At 37.5% G+C, this 25,289-nt stretch overlaps 3 protein-coding genes across 3 annotated transcripts; 2 read left to right on the forward strand and 1 right to left on the reverse strand.

Moving 5' to 3' along the window:
- Nucleotides 1–13,153: 13,153 nt before the first annotated feature.
- On the reverse strand, nt 13,154–15,704 carry LOC149250506 (allene oxide synthase 1, chloroplastic-like). The gene is made up of 4 exons (XM_089453673.1): nt 15,374–15,704; nt 14,876–15,260; nt 14,275–14,390; nt 13,154–13,420 (listed from the first exon to the last, which is right to left on the reverse strand). The coding sequence occupies exons 2-4, from the start codon at nt 15,048–15,050 to the stop codon at nt 13,154–13,156; spliced, it is 558 nt and encodes a 185-aa protein (XP_089309799.1). The 5' UTR covers nt 15,051–15,260; nt 15,374–15,704.
- A 1,994-nt stretch (nt 15,705–17,698) lies between these two features.
- Nucleotides 17,699–20,000, forward strand: LOC149250507 (uncharacterized). The gene is made up of 2 exons (XM_089453674.1): nt 17,699–17,960; nt 18,847–20,000. Exons 1-2 carry the CDS (start codon nt 17,699–17,701, stop codon nt 19,998–20,000), a joined length of 1,416 nt encoding a protein of 471 aa, XP_089309800.1.
- A 2,389-nt stretch (nt 20,001–22,389) lies between these two features.
- LOC149250508 (uncharacterized) lies at nt 22,390–22,902 on the forward strand. Its single transcript, XM_089453675.1, has one exon. The coding sequence runs from the start codon at nt 22,390–22,392 to the stop codon at nt 22,900–22,902; it is 513 nt and encodes a 170-aa protein (XP_089309801.1).
- Nucleotides 22,903–25,289: the final 2,387 nt, after the last annotated feature.

The following is a 25,289-nucleotide window of genomic DNA, read 5'->3' on the forward strand; positions in this document are numbered from 1 at the left end:
TTACCATTACTTACCATCTACTCTTGAGAATCATGAGCACTTTCACGTAAGAATTTTAATAGTGGTTGGACAACCCATCAACTCTCCATGGTAAGTAATCCTGTAATGTTTGAAAAACAAATTAAATCGCATTAGTCATAATATTGTGAGTCAAATAAAATACTTTTAACTATCAATCAATTGTGTAATGTTAGATGATTTTTAAATCACAATACTTTTACAAGTACTTAAGAGCTCATCACTACTCCACATGCACACTAAATTAACTCTCACTAAATACATCCACAGAGTACTTCTAAAAGTACCAAAAGAGCACCTAACTCCCTAATCATCAAAACAATCAATCACCGCGTCAAGTAAAAGTTGTCTTAGCCCCTACCAAGACGTTCACAAGATTAATAATACAATAAAGGAATTAAAATTTCCAATAACTCCTTATTGATCACTAAGCTCATTTCCTGTTAAATGTGCATGACATTTTCACACATCTATATATGAAATTCATTTTTAACATAACATATAGCTGATTAGTTAATTTCCTTAGCTATGAGAACCACAATAGGCTAAAGAATTCCCAACCCATGGGAACTAGTTTTCACAACCAGATCGAGTCATTTGCACATCCATATAGTTTCTTTGATAGAGACCTTACCAGGTCCAACATGGAATTCCACTGGCCAACCAGCTCAAGAATTCCAATGACCACATAAACTCTTTTCCCTTATTGAGATAATTTATCTCTAGGGAGAAGAAATCCGGGCAAACAAGTATTATCAACCCCTATGGGTAGGTAACTGCCATCAACCCAAGGCATTCTAGCCTTTCACAATCCGGGCAGACAAGTACCATCAACCCCTCCGGGCAGGTAACTGCCATCAACCCAAGGCATTCTAGCCTTTCACAACTATCTGCAACTGTCTGGCATGTTAAATTTCTCTTTTATCACTATCCCCAAAGTAATTTACATAATGAACCATATAATCATTATCGTTAACAAAACAAACATGCATGTATACCATGCATCTACACTTAACCCTCAACATGGGTCCACAACATCTAGATTGTTAGGAAACACAACTGACATACATGTTGTATGCATTCTGATTTCCAAATAACACAATCATGCATATCATATAACATTATTATTTCTCATTTATGATTGCAATTCTCATTGCAACATTTTACGTGACGAGTTTCCTTGTTGTCATTAACCTACCACTACTTAATCCCATTAGGAACATTAGTTATACATATGCATCCTTTAACAATTATTCACTTCCCTAATATTTTTCCTTTGCGGCACAATACTATCATGCATAAAAGCATATGCAATATTCATTACTGTATAGATGTCAACAATAGTTGAGCTAACAATCTAAACATTTCCAATTTCCCTCAATGTATTGCCATCAACAGACCAATACATGAAGTAACTACCATAATCACTTGTTTTCGAATTGTAATAAGCTTAAATCAAATTCAATTCACGCACATAAGTGCTATTAGTTAGTCATACAACACTAACCAATCACAACAACCAATCATCTTAATGGAACCATGGCAAAACTTAATCAAAATTAGTTATGACAATCAAGTCTCACTACTTGACTCATTTCATATTTTCAATATCTAAAGGGGTTCTTCTAATGTCCTTTTAAAATAATTTGTCATCCTATTCAAGGATGTTCCCCATAATTTATATTCATGCATTGGCTCATTAAGTTTCGTTCATTGTAACTTCAATCTTGTTTAATAAATGCATCATTGTTATTGCCATATTTGCAAATCAAAAGTGGGTAGTTGATTGTCACTTTCCTCAACGAGTGTTCAATATTGTTCCTAAGTGTAATGAGCGTTCAATATTTTTCTTAAGTGCGACAAAAGTTTCATTGTCTTTTATCCTCATCAGGAAGCCAATGTCATGAACATAGTTATGCAACAACATTATTACTTACTACTCAAAGCAATTTAAAAACAAATCACACTTATCATGTCGAAAGTAGTGTACTACATAAATCAATATGTGAATGGTTAAACTCATACCTGAGTTAATGCCCACTGATGGTGTACCTCAATTTCCTTTCCACTTACAACTTCCCAAAGGCGCTAGTGCTGCAACATTTAGCTTTGATACCACTTGTAATGTACCCTGGTAACCTCGCATGTAAAAGAAGCGAGTTAGAATTTTTTTTATACAAATTACCCACACATAATTATCTAACTTACAACTCCACAATTCCTCATTAACCATTAGATATAATGTTCATTAGTATTTCAAGTAAATTGCAATAAAAGATAGTAAGTTGCATAACCATTAACCACCACTGTCGTAGCATGAACTGTCTCATGAATCCTTGCATCCATTTCATGATTTCCTTAACCATATTAATTAATCACATACTTGGACATTATGATTATCCCATCTAATAAAGAACCATCATCATCAAGGATTCAACATCATCAAACTGACACAAAAGGCAAACACACCATTGAACACCGATATACCCTGGAAACCTCATAGGGTGAAAACCAGCAAATGTTTAATCTTATTATTAAACACTCGTGAGGGATTTCACCCCTCACTCAATGGCTTATAAGGGATTCCGTCCCTTAACCATTGTTATAAAATCATTACAATGGAATATCATTAAGTTGTCACATAACTAGCTAAAAGCTAATACATATTTCCATGAAACCCTTTTCTTACATACCACCACATGCAACATTCCTTGTGGCATGATTGTTCTAGCAATGGACGATCCTCCAACTCGAACTCATCTGCATAGACCATTAATCCTTTTCCTGCCACAATATTAAACATCACTTTTCTTTGGCCACAACCGCCATCGTTTCCTGTCAATGTTGTCGTTAACAAGCTTTGCCAACAATATTAGGCACCATATTAATGAATCAATAATCAACCTCTAAAAGAGATTCTTTAACATCTACTCATATGCATGAGCAAGCATGACATACTATTTAACTAGTACATATACTCAAGTAAATATTGTTTTACTTCCACAACATTTATTCACACTAATGCATATTTCTCTTTAAGAGATCTAACTCTTTAGTTCTACTAACATGTATAACACAATCGTTATATCTTCATACATGTAATAAACTATTGTTTCTATGCTTAAGCACATATGCTCTTTTCACATAGTTATTTTTCGAGAACTCAACATAGTTTCTCTATCATACAAAGAACATAACTCTTATATCACAATGTCTATTCTTTGTGCATACATTAGCTTATCATAATAACCCTTCTTTAATATATGCAACACATATTCCCTTCACTAGAATACTACCATCATTTCATGTAGCAAATCACATACTTCTTTCTTAAAGGAAGTCATTATAACCCCATTTCTTTATCTTCCTATAAGTAAGTTCCTCATGCTTCCCTTTCAAGAAATTATTATAGATACCATCTTTATGCATAAAAATTTAGGAAACAATAACCTAGTTAACTTAACCTTTTATGCACTAAAATCAAGAAACCGACACAATCTCATCTAACAAGACAATCTTTTCAAGAGATTATTATTTTCAAGAAAGTTAACATAATCACTTTCTCTATGTACAGATGAAATAATATTTCCAAAGTCACAATAGCTACACTTATGTCCATGCAACTTGTGTTATTCCTAACACAATTACTCTTACCTCAGTGCACATACTCTTTTCATGAAACAAGTATGGATTCTGGTTCTTTTATGAACACTATTCATATGTGTCTTCTAAGGAAATAATCTATATTTTTGTTTTCAAGAGATCTCCCATAAGGTCATTATTTTCATGCATGAAGAATGCACTCTTTTCCTGAAAAGAAACTATATTTATGTGTATATAAAACATACTCTTCCTTCAAGAAAGTTAGTATGATTACCTATGTGCCTAGAAGCACATCATTAGCAATTTCTATCATGCATGCAATGCATAACTATTTCACAAAAACTTTGAAATTAGCTAATATCCCAATGCAATAAAGCATATATCCCTTCTCAATAAAATCCAACTTAACTGCTATTTCTTTTATATGCATTCATTAAAATACTTTCTTTACCAAGAAAACATATAAAATATTCAATCTTTTATGGCATGCATTAACATATTTCCTTTACCAAGAAAACATATAAAATACTCATCTTTTACTGCATGCATTAAAATACTTTTCTTTACCAAGAAAACATATAAAATATCCAACATATTTTGTTTACCAAGAAAACATATAAAATACTCATCTTTTACTGCATGCATTAAATTACTTTTCTTTCCCAAGGAAACATATAAAATATCCAATATTTTACTCCATGCATTAACATGTTTTCTTTACCAAGAAAACATATAAAATATTCAATCTTTAATTGCATGCATTAACATGTTTTCTTCACCAAGAAAACATATAAAATATTTAATCTTTTATTGCATGCAACAACATGTTTTCTTCACCCAGATAACATATAAAAATATTTAATCTTTTACTGCATGCATTAACATAATATTTTCCAATAATCCAAAAAATAAAGGAATGCAGTTACTTATTTGATGGTGTAAAAACACCATGCCTTACAATAGTCTTAGGTTTCTTCGGTTCCGGCAGAGGAAGCTTGGAAACTATAACAGTCAGCGCCCCATCCTAACAAGCGGTAGAAATGGGCTCTATGTTGCTGTCAGGCACAGTGAACTCTTCTCATAAATCTATACTCGTGCGCCAGGCCAGCATCAAACCCCCGACCCCCAGCATGCTAGTGGATGGGCGAATTCATGGTAACACCATCAGCTAAACTAAGAAAATTATGGTAGTGAAGAGCCGTGAGACATGAATAACTCTCGGCATGCTTGGTGTCTTTGTTTTCAAAACAAAAACAACGCTCCTTCTTGACCCTATTTCTCATTCATCTAGAACCCTTGTTCTTGGCAGTATTACTTAAAGAAGAGCTGCCACCGCTATCCGCAACAGTGCCGTCGATCTTCATCAAGTTATTAGTGTTAATCTTCACCCATGAAGACATTAACAGTCCCTCGCATAGGATCAATCCCTGAACCTCTAAACTAGCAAAGCAAGGGGATTAGCAACATGCACCTAGAAGGTTGGGTCGGCAACATAGACATGCGAAAAGATGGCGGAGAAATAATAAGAGGTTAACACTTCATAAGTAAAAACCACTGCAACCTCCCGCCAGAAGACGTGCATAAGATGAAGAGCTAAACAAAAATCCCCAGACCTCCCTCTGATTCCCTCCTTCTTGATTTCATCCTCAATCTTGTTTCTTGAATATCAAGAATCAGTTTTTATAACTGATGCGTAACTTTTAAAGTTACTATTTCATAACTGATCGATTTACCTTGAGTTATTTACGAGAGGGATATGACATCCACCCAAACATGCCCTCTCTTGCCAAAAAGTGTAAACTAGCTCGATGATTTCACCCATAAACCAACCTAGATCCATCTTAACTCCAGGGGATCAAACTCTTTTCACTCTAAAATAGATTTTCACCTCAAGAGATTTCATCCCTCTTCTTAACTCCAGGGGATCAAACTCTTTTCACTCTAAAATAGATTTTCACCTCAAGAGATTTCATCCCTCTTGGTGCTTGGTAGATGTGGAGTTAAGATGTATCTAGGTTGGTAAATATTTATTTTTAACTAATAAAATATAGATAACAGCTTTTATTTATAATTTTTAAAGTAATTTATTACAACTTTAGTTTTTTTTTTAAGGTGGTAAAACTCATCATTACTCATTTGCTAATGGGTAAAAATAATTGTTAATATTTGTTATTTCTCTTGGTAATGTAAACTAACTCATTACTATTGTTCAAGAAAACCACATCATTTAAAATATTTTACTAGTAATTTGGAAAAGGGTAGAATTTCATTATTAACATAGACTCTTATCAAATTAAAAATAACTTGAAATCTTTCTTTAAAATAAAAATATGATTTTTTAAATAATAATAATTATAAAAAACCCAATATGTTCTTTTACCATTAAAATTAAAATGAATCTTCAAAATGCAAGGAATTACTTTTATTTATGTTTTGAAAGTAATTTTGTACAACTTTAATTTCTCAATATTTTTAAGGATATGGTGAAACCTATCTTTACTCATTTTTTAATGGGTAAAAATAATTATAATTTGTTATTACTATTGATAACCTAAACTAACTCATCACTATTATTCCAAGAAAACCAAATCAATTAAAATAATTTATTATTAATATACACAAATATTTTTTTTCTTAAACATTTAACTTATTTACTTATTTTCCAAAGAACATGAACTCTTAATTTAAAATATGTCCATAAATTTTTAAAATATATTTTTTAATTAATAATAATTATGAAGAAACAAATATCTAGTTTCATTATTAAAATGAGCTCCTTAACCCTCTCATTTTGTCAACTCAAATAAATTTTCACTTAATTTTGAAGCTTTTAATTTTCTCAACATTAATGAATATTAACCTTGAAAAGTAAAAAACTCAAATATATATATATATAATTATATATAATTTAATATGAATCTTAATAAACACAGTAAAGTCAAATGTAAATAATAATCAGAATACAAATAACATGAACATTTTAAAAGAATTGCACATGATTCGTCCTTGTGTGTAAACAATGGGGTTTCCGATAATATTGAGTTCGAATGGGGTTTTAGATAATATTGAGTTCCAAAGGCTCCAACGCATAGATATTCAGCAGCCTGAAATGCCTTTTTATGCTTATCACGGTTTATTTAATAAAGCTTTTGTAACTAAGTAATTTAAATCGTAAATTCAACTAAATTTTTATTAAAAAAAATTAGAAAAATTAAGGAATTTCACAAAATTAAGTATAAACCAAATTAACATTTCACAAAATTAAGTATAAACCAAATTAACACATAAAACTAGCATTTGCACCAGATGTTGCAAAGAAAACGCCGTAAGGCATAAAGTGCGGAAATCCATTATCCATGTAGTGTGTGCATTATTCAACAAGGTGGATCTCTTTAAATTTGTTGCAAACATTTATGTTATTGCATTGCTAATTTATTTAGAATCTACTACTACCTCCTCTTCTTGGAATATTAAATTTCTTATCACCCCATGATGACAATCCCTCTAATTATTGGAATCACAATTTTTTCCACTTTAGTGGGTTTACCGTCAACCTAAAGAAACATGAATTTGAGTCACTCAACTAAAAAGAAATTGCTAAATTTCTATTTATCATGTTTTGAGTAAAAACAATTAATAACTCATATTTACAACCCTTGAAATATTTACAACCTTTTAAGTCTTGTATTTATAACTCATATTTATAACCCTTTAAAATGAAACTAACTATCTATATTTTTATTAATAATAAAAAGAATCTTCTTTATAAAACTGACACTCACATGCTACTCCTATTGAAAAGGAATCAATACTCTTTGATAAGCAATATTCTTTGATAAGCAGGGAAAGAATTATACTCGACCTCAGGGAACTCAGTGGGCAAAATTATCAATAACTAGTTAATATTGATTTGCATCAATTTCTTTTGGTCCAACCAGCAATTAAAATCCACCCCTTGCCACTGCAACAATAATACACCATATATCACCTTCCCACTAAAACTGAGAATGAGCTGCAAATAACTGTGAGAACGCGGATGCCTCATAAGCATGGAGTTAAGTTTGATCCCTGAGCTTTGCTACAATCCTCAACTGTAGAGATATTGAAATTTTTAAGAAGACTCTGGCCATTTCATAAGCAGCTGACTTGACAACAGAGTTTGTCTGTTGCTGAGTCCCAATCATAGAGATGTCTATATGAGTTATGTCAATGTCTAAGTAGAGCTGTTGAATATGGAATGTCGGTGTAAGTCCTCATCTCTGTCCAACTTATGTCAAAGCAAGGATGCTACATAGGAAGAAAGAATTGGTTAATCGGTTGTGGATGATGGCATTTTCCCTAGAAAATGCAATATCTCCTTCATTGATTTCAAAACTCCATTGCTTCACTTGCACCTATCTTCTCAGGCTTTCATATTGATAAAAACAATGTAGAAAATTTTGGTTGAGTTAGTTTCAAACCATAAAATCTACCCCAACTTCATCTAATGGGCTTGTAATATAGCCTTCTTTCCCACATTTTCTTGATTATAAAATAATGTCAAAGTAAAACAAGAGTTAGAAATATTTTTCAACAATAGTCACTTGCATCAGATAATTATTATCTCGCTTGGTTTTCATCCTTATGGCTTAATATGGACGGACCATTTTCTGCAAGATTAGGAAAGCCTACTGTGTCTTTGAAAGATCAATTTGATTAATGGACATAAGTTAAAAATGCAGTGATCATCCTGTAAACAAATATATATACTCTATATATATCAAAGTAGTAGACTGAAGGCACTGAATTTTCCCATTTCAGACTCATATATGATATATCTATTCAAATGTTTACATAAACCAATATTTCATCCACAGTGGCTAAGAGTAGTATATATCAAAGACTGAAGGCACTGAAATTGCCCAATTCACTCATATATATGTTCTCAAATTTCTACACAAACCAATATTTCATTCACAGTGGCTAAGAGTATATATCAAAGTAGCAGACTGAAGGCACTGAACTTGCCCATTTGAGACTTATATATCTATTCAAATTTTTAAACAAACCAATGTGTGATCCACAGTGGCTAAGAGTATCTATCAAAGTAGCAGACTGAAGGCACTGAACATGCCCATTGCAAAATTCAGACTCATATCTATTCAAACTTTTACACAAACCAATGTTCATCCACATAGGCTAAGAATATATATCGAAGTAGCAGATTGAAGGCACTGAACTTGCCCTTTTCAGATTCATATACCTATTCAAACTTTTACATAAACCAGTCTTTCATCCACAGTGGCTCGTGATTTTCAAAATTTTTATGTATGCCATAATAAGCACTTCACGAATCAACTAGGAATTGAAGGCACTTGCACAAAGAATATAATAACATAAAACCAATGTATTCTTGCACAAAGGAAATCTACTTCAACCTCTACTGACGATGCCGGTTACTGAAGAAGAAATACAGGATGTTGTTTCCCCAAGAAAAGAAATCGCGTCCTCAGCCACTTTTAAGGGTAACACCAGTAAAGACTAAACTTCCCCAATTGAACCACGTCCTCTATAGCATATGCTAAAAGCATTCACGGAACACGATCCCTCGATGTAAATGAAATACTCAATTCTCCTAAACACCACCTTGACTTAATGAATATGGCTGTGGCTGGTCAGAACTCCGGAAAACGAAACTGGCATTGATAATGAAAAATTTCTCTAATTAATTCTGAAGTATACAGGCTATTAATCTTGTCGTACCTAATAATCCTGAGGAGAGCTCAGAGATCATAGAACAACCGTTTAAAGCCGTGAAACAATTTGTAAACTCAACCATCGGAAAAGAGTAACGATATGTTCCTCCTAATTAGACAGGATCTGAACTGCTGATAACAGAAGGAAAGAAATAGTAATTCCTTTTCACATTATCATAAGACGATGAAAATGTCATAAAAACAGAGTACATACACCTTATTATTATCTGCACAAGGCTACGCATGCAGGGAAGAAAGACATGAAGAGTCTCTGCGAAGAGTCTCATCGCCAGCAGAAGAGTCTCATCGCCAGCAGGTAGTCTCTGCGAAGAGTTTCATCGCTAGCAGAAGAGTCTCATCACGAGCAGGGCAGGCCTGGCCTTTCATGGCCCATTACCATGGGAAAAAAACTATTTTTCTATGAAAAAACAGATTAAATGAACGGCAGAAAACACCCCAATCATCTAACACACAGAATCAATGGCTCAGGATCGCACACGTCACATTTTAGGGATGTCTTTCTCAGAGGGAACGCCTGACGGCGTAAATATGATCGCGCAGTGGCATGAAATGACAGTGCATATCTGAGCAAGTGAATAGTCAAACATGTGAATAAGGTGCAATGTTATTACAACGTTAATGCATTATTATTATTGTAGATGATAGAGAGACTGAACAATTATTATTGGAACGTTACAGATCTCTGTCGTGTTAGTTTCCTCCACCCTATAGATGCCATTTTCAATGTATGTGTTACATCATAAGGAGGGTAAAAAAGAAAATTAATAATAATAATAATAACACGACCCTGAGAGATGTCCCCTTGTGCGTTGCTGCTTTATTCATTGGCATTTGGTATGGTGCATTAGTTATTTTGGAGTGAAAGGCATAATTGTTTAACATTTGTTTGAAATTGGAGCCTAAATTTCAAAACAAATTGCGTGAACAACACATTTAAACTTCAATTTGAATTGAGAACTGGAGAGAATGGGAAATAATTCACAGCAATGGCGTGCAAGATGATGCCATATGTGGTCTGACTTAACTTCAAATATAATAGATAATGTTGTTTTGGAGACCAACACACCTATTCCGTATGATCTTGTTAATGATTTGAAAATTTATGAATATGGTGAGCCTGGTCATTTTGTACGAGAATGGAGGGTTAGGAAGTGGTTCGGGGTCTCAGTCCTCGATACAGGTGTAGTTCAAGTTATGGTCGTCGTTCTCTAAGACGTTGATGTTTCAAACCTATATGGGGACGAAGTATTAGCAGGTCACCTCCACCTCGTCATGATCATCGAGTTCAACCTTGCGATCATGTCTTCTGCTTCTGGTGTGTTCACTGTGCCATGAACTATCACAGAGTCATATTGTTCACTCTGTAGGAGTCCATACAATCATTTTCCAAGAGTGTGAATTTCTTGACTTTATTCTCTTGAAAGAATTTCTAAAGGATTATAGACAAAAAGCAGAACACATACAAGAAGAAGAGTGAAAAATGAAGATATTCTCTCCCGAACTTGATGATCCTGAAACTACTAAAATCATGTATGGTTCAAAGTTGAATGGCTCAGAAACTACTACAAATTTTAGGGAATCTTTCCAAGAAAAATCACTTTTAGAATTGAGCACTACAACAAAAAGCACAGATAGTATTTACTCATCGGTGCTATTAGGAAGGGAACTGAGTCAATGCATAAATCTTCTTGTCATCAGAGTGAATCAGTTGATGTTGAAACATAAGTGATCGTTAACATTCTTAAAGGAAATGATGGTCCAGGAGGTGTGTCTTCCAATACAATAAAAGATCATCCAAATACACCGTCTTATTTCATGTAATAAAGTTACACTGGATGATGTTTTGTATTGTTGCTGCAAAAGGTTACTGTATCATCTTATGGTCCTGAATTATGGTCATGTGGTACTTCAATCATGCATTAATATCACTGAAGAGAGAACTCTTAACTGCCAAGTTTTTCAATGGATACACCCTGGAGATTGACCATCTGTTTGTTTAAAGTTGGACCATATCTTGGAGAAAATATTTCCTATAGAATATGCTGAAAGGAAAAAGCCAGTTCTTGTCCAAGAAGAAAAACACCAACACCAACAAATAGAGGGGGATATGACAGATGCCCTTGTGGGATAGGATGTTTTCTCCTTTGATATCAGTAACCAGAAGGCCTCTTGCTGCATCAATTTTAGTATAATTCTTAGGGACATGCTAGCGATTTTGTACGTTTCCTGAATCAATCCCTCGATGTAAATGAAATACTCAATTCTCCTAAACACCACCTTGACTTAATGAATATGGCTGTGGCTGGTCAGAACTCCGGATCCTGAAACTGGCATTGATAATGACAAATTTCTCTAATTAATTCTGAAGTATACAGGCTATTGATCTTGTCGTACCTAATAATCCTGAGGAGAGCTCAGAGATCATAGAACAGCCGTTTAAAGCCCTGAAACAATTTGTAAACCCAACCATCGGAAAAGAGTAACGATATGTTCCTCCTAATTAGATAGGATCTGAACTGCTGATAACAGAAGGAAAGAAATAGTAATTCCTTTTCACATTATCATAAGACGATGAAAATGTCATAAAAACAGAGTATATACACCTTACCATTATCTGCACAAGGCTACGCATGCAGGGAAGAAAGACATGAAGAGTCTCTGCGAAGAGTCTCATCGCCAACAGAAGAGTCTCATCGCCAGCAGGCAGTCTCTGCGAAGAGTTTCATCGCCAACAGAAGAGTCTCATCGCCAGCAGGCAGTCTCTGCGAAGAGTTTCATCGCCAGCAGAAGAGTCTCATCGCCAGCAGAGCAGGCCTGGCCTTTCATGGCCCATTATCATGGGAAAAAAACTATTTTTCTATGAAAAAACAGATTAAACGAACGGCAGAAAACACCCCAATCATCTAACACACAAAATCAATGGCTCAGTATCGCACACGTCACATTTTAGGGATGTCTTTCTCAGAAGGAACACCTTACGGCGTAAAAATGAAAGAAGAATTATATCATTATTATTTCTTTTAAAAGAAAATCAAGATTTCCTCTCCTTGAGAAATTAGCGACGCATTGATTACGCCAAGTTTTAAACACTTCTAAACCTCAAGAATCCTGCATGTAGATAAGCAATGCCATTTTTTAACGAGTTGAATTTAATTAGAATGTCGGTTTAAGAATATTTTAATATTTAATGTTTATTGAACTTAATTAAATTGCTGGTTTAAAACTATATTTTGTTGATTTAAAAATAAAAAGTGAATTGCTTGACCTGCCTTTTGTCATTTAGGATATTAAAATCTAAAATATTTTTGAAATTAGAAATCTATCAATTAAAAATATTAGTGTATTACTTGACCTGCTTTTGTCATTCTGCCTTGTCACTACGACTCTGTATATTAAAATCCAGAATATTCCTGAAATCCACTAAAATCCCTTCCAATAAAGCCATTGGCAATATCAATTTTTTTTAAATTCTAGAATACCTGAAGTCACCGAAAAAGGAACTCAAACTCTTGAGGCACAACCTCCAATTTCTCAGCTTTCAAAGCAGGTTAGGGTTGTGCGTCCTCCTGGATGTAAACACCTGTAACAGATCACAAATGCAAACACACACGAAGACAGTAGAAAGAAGAAACTTCTATATATATATGCAATACAATGATGTGTTTCACACAGAGTGAGAGTTTAGGCAATTTATTTAAAATCCATATGGAACCTGCAATATCTAAAACGAAGTCAAATACTATTTTTTGCAAACCCAGCATTCGCGTATTCTGATCTTAGAAAGTGGCCTTGTTCAGCGCCGTAAACGTGACGGAGGACGACTGGTCTATGCTATACGAATCGTATTGCAGGAAGAAGTGCGCCACAAACAACCGCGCCACCATCACAACAATGTCTTTGCCCCCACACTGCTTGTTATCGGCGGACGTTTCATCCGTTTCGCGGCCGTTGGACCAGAGAACGTACTTGAGCATCTTCTCCCCTTCCGAACCCATGAACCGACGGGGCACAAACTCATCCGCTCTATCGAACAACTTTGGATCCTTGGTCGCAAAAGACATGAAGAGTCTATGCGAAGAGTCTCATCGCCAGCAGAAGAGTCTCATCGCCAGCAGGCAGTCTCTGCGAAGAGTTTCATCGCCAGCGGAAGAGTCTCATCGCCAGCAGAGCAGGCCTGGCCTTTCATGGCCCATTACCATGGGAAAAAAACTATTTTTCTATGAAAAAATAGATTAAACGAGCGGCAGAAAACACCCCAATCATCTAACACACAAAATCAATGGCTCAGGATTGCACACGTCACATTTTAGGGATGTCTTTCTCAGAGGGAACGCCTTACGGCGTAATTATTATTTGAAAAGCCATCGATACTATCACATAGCATATATAATATATAATCTATTTGGCAGGGTCTACACCACATAATGTTTAAGGGAGTACAAATTCTTATGAAATTCCACCAAATACGTAGGGAGAAATTGAATTTTATATGAATACAATAAGGAGTTGTCTAACAAGGTAGAGGAATTGCTTAGACGGCCAAAAGTGATTGGAATTTGGGCAAAAAAATTCAAAAAATCTTGTAAAAGCAGTGTTTGAATTATGTTTTTGATGGTCGAAATGGATTCAGCTCATCAAAAACGTATAGGACACCTAAAATTTTGAAGTTTAAAAACCATAACTTGGATTTACAAAAATATTGGCCAGATTTTCTCTAAATATGACCAGAATTTCCAAAAGGTTCCGAACAACTCCTCCGCCTCGTTAAACTATAGGATAATGCTAAACACTGAAATTATACTGGAAAGATATCAACCAATGTGTGAGAGCAGTTGAATTTTATATGAATATAATAATAATAAACACAAATAAAATTCTTAAAACTGTAAATCTGGACAAATAGAAAACACTGCTGCCCCCACATTGCAAGTGCCAAAACCAAAACCAGTCTAATCCAATTTCTCCAGGTTCTCCCAAATAAATCAATAACTGCAAATCTGGACAAAGAAAACACTGCTGGCCAACAGCAGATCATGGTTATGAGGATTCTGAGAAACCTCAGAGCAAGAGATGAGTTTCAAGGATGTTTTGAGACAGAACCTAAGTCATCGTACTCCCGGAATATACTCATTGGCAATATTTATCAAATTAGAAGATATAATCAATTAAATGCAAACATCGTTAAAAGATATAATCAATTAAATGCAAATATCATTCGCAGTGCAAAATGGAGTTTGACCATTTTGGAATCCTGGAGAGGAAAACCAATGTTTCTTTCACAGCAATACATAAATTTATTATCAGAATCATGACATCATGACAGCGATGACTATAAATTATAAATGAATGAATTATCTTACAAGGAAGTACAGTGAAATCTGAACATTCTCTTTATCACACATGTATGTATGCGTTTCTGATAAAATCCCCTATTCTCCTCGGTGCAATCGACAATGGCACCCAACAAAATTACCATAGTCCGTCAAGTAAATGCTTACCTCTGAGGGAGACATCATATTTGCAAGGCTTACGGCGTTGCTCAATCCCTTCTTCTTTGCCCTTAGATTCAATGTCTACGTTACAGGAATAATCTGAGAGAATGGCCGCTTTATTGGGAGAAAATGGTCGCCCAACCGTGATTCCACTACCGGATACCACAACGGAGAAACCCATTCTGGAGCAAGCACCAACACTATGCACCGTATACGCCCTCCAACTCAATCTTTTAACATCTTCACTTTACAGCAGGATCTCAGGAATTTCTCCTCAAAAGCCCTTCGACGCCGGCCATCCATATTCAACAGTGAATTTGGAAGGCCGGGTTCTCTCGTTTTCTGTGGAACGATGGATCTATGTTGCCGCCTCATCATGGATGCAGATGATCTAATTTAAAAACCAAGGAAACCGCCTCAGCATGGATTTAAAGGATTTAATTAAAAAAACCAAAAAATGTGGATTCAGAGGATTTAATTTTAAAAACCAAGAAACCGCCTCACCATTGATGCAGAGGATCAGATACTCTGGCACAGCGAGGCGCTCTGGCTTGCTGTTCCCGATACTGTCCACGTCCTGGAAGATCTTCTCAATTGCACTAAAGGAGAAGTCCATATTATCTGGATGAGTGGCGTTCCTAATATTGTTGATCCTAGTCGTCATTATACGCAGGGCTCTCTTTTTGATTGTCCATTCGAGAAAGATTTGCTCTGTTGGAATGATAGGCACCCAACGAAACAGACTTGAGGGAAATGAAGGGAGGAGCGAAACAGAGGGCAACTACGGTTCAACCCCCAGCCCCTCCGCTTCGCTAACCCTTGGAATAGCCAGCGACATATATTATGTTTCGAGGGTTCGCTGCAACTGTATTTTTTTTAAGTTATAACTCTATTTTTGATCGACGGTCTCAAATAGTTTAATCGTCTAACATTAGATCGGATGGATGATAGCAAGACAGGTAAGACGAGAGGGCAATTGATCTCAGCAGGGCTCTCTTTTTGATTGTCCATTCGAGAAAGATTTGCTCTGTTGGAATGATAGGCACCCAACGAAATAGACTTGAGGGAAATGAAGGGAGGAGCGAAACAGAGGGCAACTACGGTTCAACCCCCAGCCCCTCCGCTTCGCTAACCCTTGGAATAGCCAGCGACATATATTAAGTTTCGAGGGTTCGCTGCAACTGTATTTTTTTTAGTTATAACTCTATTTTTGATCGACGGTCTCAAATAGTTTAATCGTCTAACATTAGATCGGATGGATGATAGCAAGATAGGTAAGACGAGAGGGCAATTGATCTCAGCAGGGCTCTCTTTTTTATTGTCCATTCGAGAAAGATTTGCTCTGTTGGAATGATAGGCACCCAACAAAACAGACTTGAGGGAAATGAAGGGAGGAGCGAAACAAAGGGCAACTACGGTTCAACCCCCAGCCCCTCCGCTTCGCTAACCCTTGGAATAGCCAGCGACATATATTAAGTTTCGAGGGTTCGCTGCAACTGTATTTTTTTTTAGTTATAACTCTATTTTTGATCGACGGTCTCAAATAGTTTAATCGCCTAACATTAGATCGGATGGATGATAGCAAGACAGGTAAGACGAGAGGGCAATTGATCTCAGAGGGAATGCCTTACGGCGTAAATATCACTTGTTTTCATCTTTTTATTGTTTTGATTTTGATTATTCTTCAACTTCAATGTTTGGCCATGGAACATAACCTCTGAACAACCATTATAACTATATATTGAGTTCTCGTTATTGTTAAGATTTAATCTTTAACCTAAGATTTAATCTTTAACCATGGAACATCAGTCAGAAACGACTATTATAATGTCAATGTTTAGCCCTGGAACATAACCTCGGATCAACCATTATAACTATGAATTGGATTCTCATTATTGTTCGGATTTAATCTTTAACCATGGAACATGAGTCAGAAACGACTGTTATATGACTATTAGAACTTGCGACGATAAAGTCTATTACATGACTATTATAATGTGTGAGATACACTAGAACACCAATCAAAGCCTTCATCAAATGTTTCTATATAGAGAAACAAAAAGTTCGTGCGTTTAAATATCTTAAGTGGGAGAAGAATACCATCACGACAATTATATGTTAAGAATATTATGGTAAAAATTATGGTGGAATACAATGACTCAAAAAGTTGCTTTTATTAATTTATTAGTATAATTGTTTAGAGGAAAACACAACATTTATTCCATATTGGAGAGGACTTCTCCGCACAATAAAAAAAAGAGTAATTTTATTAAAAACTAAAAAATTTATATTATATTTTAAAATAAAAATATTATATTCAAAGTGAAGAATTCAAACACTTTCAACTATTAATAAACTATTTTACTTTAGGAGTTGGCTGCGCGCGCGATTCAAAATCTCTCCCGCCCTCGCCTGGTTCTGCCCCCCAGGCCTGACTGGCAGGGCTGCCGACAGCCCCTGCCCTCCCTTCTGCCTGCTCCTGACACGGGCCTCCTGCCGGTGCTGCTCTGGGGCCCCTGTGCCTTCGTTTCCTCCATCCTGGCTTCGCAGTTCTAAATGGCTGGGAACGCCATCCCCTCCCCTCCGGACCCTGAAAACCATGAAGTCCTTTTCGCCTCTCTGCTTCCTGAGAGAGCTGCATCAAGACCGCGACCCTCTGAATCGAAGTTTATCAAGCGTCTCGATGAAATTCCTGAGGTATCGCTCCCTCCATCCCTTCCATGAAAATCGGCAATAACACTCGCTGAAAGAGGCCTGGTTGGCCAGTTTATAGGTTTATGGCCATCTCCAAGAACAGTGCAGAAATGGGTGGAGCGCAACTGGAATGCCATGATCCAAGGGAAAATAGCTATCAGATTCTGTGGAAGGGGTTATTACACCTTCATATTCGAATCCAAGGAGGATAGGAACCTCATATTCAGAAATGGACCTTACTTTATGGACTCGAGAGGCCTCTATCTAAACAGATGGACTCCAGACTTCGATCCGGAAATGAACATCCCAAATGCAGTCCCGGTCTGGGTCCGCCTCCCACATTTTCCGCTCCACTGCTGGGGCGACGAATCAGTCAAGGCAATAGGGAATGCAGTAGGTAAATTCATTGAAAAATCTGAGCCAAGGGAGAACATGCATGCATGCGCCAGGATTTGCGTTGAAGTAGACCTCGGGAAAGGCCTGCTGGAAGCTATCAAGATTAAAGTCGATCAATGGATGCACATCCAACAACTTGACTACGAACAACCCCCCTTCAAATGCAAGGTATGTCACGAATATGGACATTTTGCAAATAGATGTAGCAAGCTAAAAATAAATGAATCCACTGAAAATGAAGAACAATCAGAAGGTCAATGGGAACAAGTCAAGAGGAAAAAACCCTCAGTCAACCCAGGAACATCCTCACAGCCCCCTTCAGGAAACCTCCCTCCTCCTCCTCCCCCTCCCCCCTCCACCTCTCCATCCTTCCCATCCTCCTCCAACCCTTTCGAATCTCTGGAAGTCGAAAACCTCCCCTCCCCTCCTCCATCCCCCCAACCTACACTCGCTGTAATTCCCTCGCCCTCAATCCCTCCTCACTCCCCCCCTCCAACTATTGAGAGAATTCTCACCAGAAACAAATTGAAAGAAACCAATATCCCATCAGACCCGCCAAGAAAAGTAGGCAGAAAATGAAATAAAGAGCTCAGAGATGAGGCAGCAATGAAAGACATGGCAACTGGAGCACAGCAGCGAATGGATTCCTACTTAGGTCAGCAAAAAGGAAGTGGAGAAAAATCAAAGGAGCGGATCGGGACTCATCCAAAGTCTGGGAAATGATGAATCTGGTCTCTTGGAATTGTAGGGGGATGGGCTCCTCCCCAAAAATAAATGCAGTCTGAGATCTAATAAGCCAGGAGCAGCCAGAAATTTTCCTCATCCAGGAGACCAAGAATTCCAAAATCAAATAAAAAGATTCAAAAATTTTGAAGGTTTCTCTACAGGCTCAGAAGGCGCCTCAGGAGGCATGGGAACACTTTGGAACAAAAATAAATGGATCCCCACCAACTTTCAGTCTTGCAACTGGTGGATCAAAACTGATCTCAAAAACAAAGTCTCACAAGAAGTCTTCAGCATCTACAACATCTACGCACCTAATCACTACCGGGACAAAGCATCCTGCTGGGACTCTTTATCCTCTGAATTACTAACCTCTCCGAATAGGAACATAATCCTGGGAGGAGACTTAAACCTTATAAGAAACACGGATGAAAAGTTTGGAGGAAATTTTCATTCGGATCCCTCAAGAGAAGCACTGAAAGTCATAATACAGACTCACAACCTCATCAACATCCCTCTCTGCAACGGGAAATACACATGGAGTAATAAAAGAACAGGCAGTCATAACATAAAAGAAAGGCTTGACAGATTTCTAATACAGGAAGGAATAGCAGCAAGTCACGCTCTCATTAAAAGAAAAATAATTCAGGCCTCGGCCTCTGACCACAAACCTGTGGTTTTGTATATGGAAAAAGGGAGAAACCTGGGTCCTCTACCCTTCAAATACAACAAATCGTGGGACCACAACGAAAAATTCAGTTCTCTCATTCAAACTCAGTGGGCAAAGGAAGTTGTGGGATCCCCAAGCTATGTCTGGGAAACCAAACTAAAAAATCTGAGAACAGTCATTAAAAAGTGGGCCAAGGAAAATGCTGCAATGGAAAAGAAGAAAAAGGAGGATCTCAAAGAGCAGATGGAACAGTGGAACAAAGCAAAAGAAAACAGCCAGCCTACAGCTGAAGACATAAACCATGAAAATGCAATGTACAGAGAATTATACAGGCAAAATAGACTTGAGGAAGAAGATCAAAGGCAGAAATCAAGATGCCTATGGTTAAAGGCTGGAGACAAAAATCCATCCTTCTTCCATAATAGCATCAAGCTCAGGCATGCAAGAAATCAGATTGACAAAATTGAGGTCGACGGGAGAGAGATCAATGAGCAAGAAGAAATCAAAGAGGCAGCTTTCTCCCACTTCAACTCCCTTATACCAGCAGCCCCTCAGCAGTCGGACAACTCAGATTTTCTCAATGCGGTTGAGAACAAAATCTCCGACCAACAAAACCAAGAGCTGGATAAGGAGATCACCGAAGAATAAATCAGACTTGCAGCATTTAGCATGCAACAGGATAAAGCCCCGGGGCTGGATGGCTTCACGGTGGCCTTCTTTCGAAATCATTGGAACACCATTAAGAAATATTTTGTAAGGATGGTCAAGAATGTCTTCAAAAACTTCAAGATGGGAGACAACACTAAATCCTCCCACCTTGCCCTTATCCCTAAGGACCCTAATCCCCGCTCCTTTGACCGCTTTAGACCAATTTCCCTTTGCAATGTCTCTTACAAGATTGTAACCAAAATCCTAGCCAACAGACTTAAAAAGCTCCTCCCCCATCTTATCTCTGAGAACCAAGGAGGTTTTGTCCCCCACAGGCAGATCACTGACAATGTCATCCTCATCCAAGAGGCAATCCACAGCAGTATCAGCAGAGAGGAAAGAGGCATGATAATTAAACTAGACATGGCAAATGCCTTCGACAGAGTCGATCATCACTTCCTATCAGCTGTCCTCAAAAAATTTGGGATCTCAAACAATTTCATAAATATCATTCTTGGTTGCATCTCCAATCCATGGACTGCCCCACTGATTAATGGCCGCCCGAGCAGATCTTTCAGAAGCACCCGGGGGTTGAGGCAAGGCTGCCCTCTCTCCCCGTTCTTGTACATCATCATGGCAGAAACTTTGAGCGCACAACTGGAAAAACTCCTCAAACAAAAACTGATCACTGGAATCAGCATAGAAAGAGGGACTAAAGAGATTAATCACTCTCTCTTTGCAGATGACACCCTCCTCATCGGGGGTGCCTCAAGCATAATGGCCAAAAGATTTAAGAATATCCTGAACGCCTTCCTAGAGGCCTCAGGAGGATTATTGAATAACAAAAAATGCAATATTTACACTTGGAATGTCCCTGACAAAATCAAGAAAAGAATCTCCAATATCTTGGACATTCCAATTCAAGGGAACTGGAGCTATTTCTCTTATCTTGGCTTGCCTTTAGCCAAAGCAACAATCAAGGCAGAGATCTGGACCAGCCACATTGAAAAAATGAGAGGCTTACTTATGAGCTGGGGAGTTTCATGGCTCAACCTAGTGGGCAGATCAACCTTAATAAAGGAAATCCTTTCGGCCCTCCCCATCTATCAGTATGCGGTCACCTTGGCTCCAGCTAGCATTCACAAGCATATGGAACTGCTCATGAGAAGTTTTCTGTGGCAAGGGGGGAGGCAAGAATCAAAAAAATTCAGTCTAGTCAAATGGGAGCAGGTCACTCTGCCTTATGAAAAGGGAGGCCTAGCCATAAAAATTCCAAGCCTCTCCAACCGCGCCATGGGACTCAAACTGACCTGGAGATTACTCAATGACAAAGGCGCCTGGTGGGTGGATGTGCTATCAAAGAAATACCTCAATGGAGAAGATTCAAATCTTCTCTCAGAAACAATTGCTGAGCGGCCTTGCACCTTAGTCTGGAAGCTCATTAAAAAGGTCCTCCCTCAGTTCAGGGACAACATATCCAAAGCGCCAGGCAATGGCAAGGAGATTAATATATGGAAGGATAAAATCATGGGCACAAAACCGAGAAATCTCAACCAAAATATCAGGCCCTTGCAGACTTGGATGGAAACCAAAAACTTACATAGTTTGTACGATATCTCTACCTGGGAGCACAATGTTTGGCAGGGCTGGAAGGATATAAAGCCCCCCATAGATATTGAAGACTTGTGGCTCAACCTCAAGGCCTCGCTCTCAGGTGCCGCTCCTACCAATTTATGGGCTATTGACAGGTATATATGGGAACCAAGTGGAGGTAAATTCACGGTCAGAGATGGATACAAATTCCTTCAGACTCTCAATCCAACAGAGAATTGGAATCTCTCCACAACGGTATGGAAAACAGAATGCATTCCTAAGGTCAAGCATTTCAACTGGACACTCCTCAAAGGTAAAGTGCTCACAGCTGAAAACTTAAGGAAAAGAGGCATTGTAGGGCCTTCAATCTGTTGTTTCTGTAGAATCGAGGAGGAAAGTAGTCATCACTTGTTCTTCCAATGCCCTCTTGCTCAAAACTGCTGGAAACAGATGACCAGCCCTTTGGAAATCGAAGAAACAAACAACCAGCTTCCATCCCTGCAAAAAAATTGGGCAAGACTCTACCCCTTCTCCAAGAAAGGCAAAGGCATCATTACCCGAGTTTGGAAATGCATCCCAGCCACTCTTTGCTGGCAAATATGGCTTGCCAGAAACAACTGCATCTTCAACGACAAAAAGCCCAATCCTGCCCGAATTTTGGCCAAAACAATTGCCCTCATCTCTGAAACAGTAAGTGAAAATTTAGCAGCTCCCCCAGAGCAAAGAAGAGGAGGAATGGCTCAGCAAATTCCATATCAAATTCAGCAAAGTATGCCCAGATTATCCCAAAGGTAGCATGAGAAGACCCCAATGGAAGATCAGGGGCAAAAAGGAAGAAGTAAGTCAGTGGATCTGTGATAAAAAACGCCACACTCTGTTCTTCGATGGTGCCTCCAAGAACAACCCAGGGAAAGCAGGAGCTGGGGGGATCATAAAGGATTGCCAAGGGAAAACCTTAGTGAGCTATGAATGGGGATTGGGACAAATGTCCAACAATTTGGCAGAAGCATACAGTCTTTATATAGACACCTCCATTTTGAGCAGGTTAAATTTCAGGAACCCTTTAATAATTGGAGATTCGGCCATTGTTATCGCAGCCATGGTGTCGGGGACTCAGTTCAAAAAAGAGGCTCTTAACAACGTGAAAACCAGAATCCTAGACAATCTCAAGGAACTGGGGGATACATTATTCAAACATGTTCTGAGAGACAATAATAAGGAAGCAGATCACTTTGCCTCCATGGAAACATTCAGGCAAATCGGTCAAGTCAAGGATAACGAGCTCATCTATGGCAAAGCAATCCCGTGATCAATCCAGAGGTAAGTCAAATCCTCGGACAAGCCTAATCAACACCTCGGTAAATTCCGACGCAATCTTTCTCTGCAATCCTCCTCGTGATCCCAGGTCTCACTCAATCATGTTGCAAGTCATCCGTCCCGCCTCGAACCAAGCTCCTCCTCCTGCATCGAGCCTCTCCCGAAGGTACTGGTACGTAATCAGGATCCATATCTCTCAAGATTCCCGTGATTTATCCAAGCCACCTCCTGACTTCAGTCATTTCATGATCTTCACAATCTATGACAAAAATCCTTCCCTCGATCTTCATTCAGTGCAAATCCACTCCTTCACATCACTCCCATCGCCCCCCTCCACCTCCGCTCTGATTTATACCCCCCTTAACCCTCCCAACATCGCGCACCTCAGCATTTCGATTGTCTTCTTCCCGGTGATCAGAGATCTTTCTTCACACAGTCGGATCCAGAAGCTCTGCAACAGGCGAGGCAGTTCCCTGAGCATCACTGAAGCGCGTTTCCACTCTAAAGGATACAGGTATAACTTTTGTTATCTTCAGGTTTTTTTGTCACTGACTCTCCTCTCCTCCACGGCTGTCCTCTTCTCTTTTAGCTCCCTAGTCATGGCGGAGACTTCAGAAAACAGAATGCAGAACGAGAACCAGGAAGGTAGAGACCAACCTGAGAATCCACTGGACCGTGTGCTTGGCAACAACACCTGCACGCTCTGCAAACAACACTGCTTCATGATTGCTAGGTTCATCAAACATTTCAATGAACTAAAAGAAGACTTCCTGGCTGACAGTCGATCTAAGAGAAAGAAACTGGAAAAGCAAAGAGCCGAGATCGAGAGCCTGAAAGAAAAATGTAATCACATGGAAGAGGCCATATCTCACATCAAAAATCTCACTCAGAGTATGCAAGCTGAGGCATCAACCAAAGCAAGCATCAAGAAAGAACCTCAGATCGAAGACTCTGTCAACGAGTTTTGGTAATCAATCAAATGTCCAGTAAATTTTGCTTACTCGCAGGCCTCTTTGTAAGGTAATACAGCCGCTTCTTATTTCAATCTTTCCTTTTTAAGTTTACTCTCAAGAAGTCAGGGTCTGCGCACCCATTTTGGACTTCGCTTCTTCTTCCTCCTTCACTCTCTGTAACAGCACTTGCTATTTGCAGTTTTTTATAATAGAAAAGTATCCGATCGTGTTAAAAAAAAAAAAACTATTTTACTTTAATTATTAATTCATTTCATTTTATTTTTAGTTTTATTTATATGTAATTTCACCAAGTCAAAATGTTAAACCATATTCAGCTCAAGTGCAATTACTTTCAATTGATGTTTTTTAATAGCTTAAAAAAATTATAAGATGTTTATTGAATTTAGCCTAAGTAAATATTGCATAAATCAAGTTAATAACAAAAAGTGAGCATATTTTAAGATGTTTCTTGGAATTTAGCTCGGGTAAATATTGCATAAATCAAGTTAATAACAAAAAGTTTGGAAGAAAGTAAAAGTGACAGAGATGTTTATTAAATAACATTAATAGATGCAATGTAACATAGTTCCTACCTCTACTGCTATTGTTAATTAATTGGTGCTTATATTGTTAATTAATTGGTCAAGCACCAGCATTTTGGTCTCCCTGCAAGCTTTCTCCGCACACACTTTCTTTGCACATCCACCTCTGCACTAACATTTTTGCTTAATAAGAATATTTGTGTTTTAGTTGAGGGCAAGTGTGAACATTTTTGTTTAATAACAATATTTTTGTTTTCGTTATGGTCAAGTGTGAATATTTTTGTTTAATAATAATATTTTTGTTTTCTTTGTATGAAGCTCATTGTGTGAAGGTCCTTGCAGAATCATAAAACAAATGCCCATAAAAATGAAATTGTTTACATTTTGTTTAATAATAATATTTGTGTTTCTTTATATCAAGTTCATTGTGTGAAGGTCTTTGTAGAATCATAAAACAAATGCACATAAACATGAAATTGTTTACCATAGAAGACATAACATTTAATGGTTGTTGCTATGAGAGATTGGTAAAACATCAAGTTAAAAAGAATAAGGTTAATAGCATCCCGTTTAATTCTAGTTAATAATTTTCACTCTATTATTGCATATGATTCGACTATTTATAAATGTTCATATATTTGTTTTGCACCCCCCATCCCACATAAAGGGGCTTGCAACTATGTCACTTCTAACATCATTGGACATAGCACTAGCATAACAATGTGAATGTTAGAGTACTCACCCACATAATGGTCACCCACAAAATTAACATTTTTTCAATTTTAAAATTATTTGTTAGGCCATGATTAATACCAAAAATAAAATGTTCTCCAGGAGAGATTTCTTATCCAATGGAAAATTAGAAATAAGATTACCAAAAAATT

This window comes from Pinus tabuliformis, chromosome 7 (assembly GCF_031772625.1).
Source record: "Pinus tabuliformis cultivar Carrire ecotype Pingquan chromosome 7, CPIR1, whole genome shotgun sequence".
Taxonomy (NCBI): Eukaryota; Viridiplantae; Streptophyta; class Pinopsida; order Pinales; family Pinaceae; genus Pinus; species Pinus tabuliformis.

Bases quoted from the DNA above. Each gene is read 5' to 3' on its own strand.
- LOC149250506 (XM_089453673.1), bottom strand. From the start codon at position 15,050: ATGGGTTTCTCCGTTGTGGTATCCGGTAGTGGAATCACGGTTGGGCGA. The intron at 14,391-14,875 runs GTAAGCATTTAC...GTTGGCCAGCAG, and splicing joins ATATGATGTCTCCCTCAGAG to TGTTTTCTTTGTCCAGATTT. The intron at 13,421-14,274 runs GTCCAGATTTAC...TTTGCGACCAAG, and splicing joins GGCAGCAGTGTTTTCTATTT to GATCCAAAGTTGTTCGATAG.
- LOC149250507 (XM_089453674.1), top strand. From the start codon at position 17,699: ATGATCCAAGGGAAAATAGCTATCAGATTCTGTGGAAGGGGTTATTAC. The intron at 17,961-18,846 runs GTAAATTCATTG...GTTTCTCTACAG, and splicing joins GGCAATAGGGAATGCAGTAG to GCTCAGAAGGCGCCTCAGGA.
- LOC149250508 (XM_089453675.1), top strand. From the start codon at position 22,390: ATGAGAAGACCCCAATGGAAGATCAGGGGCAAAAAGGAAGAAGTAAGT.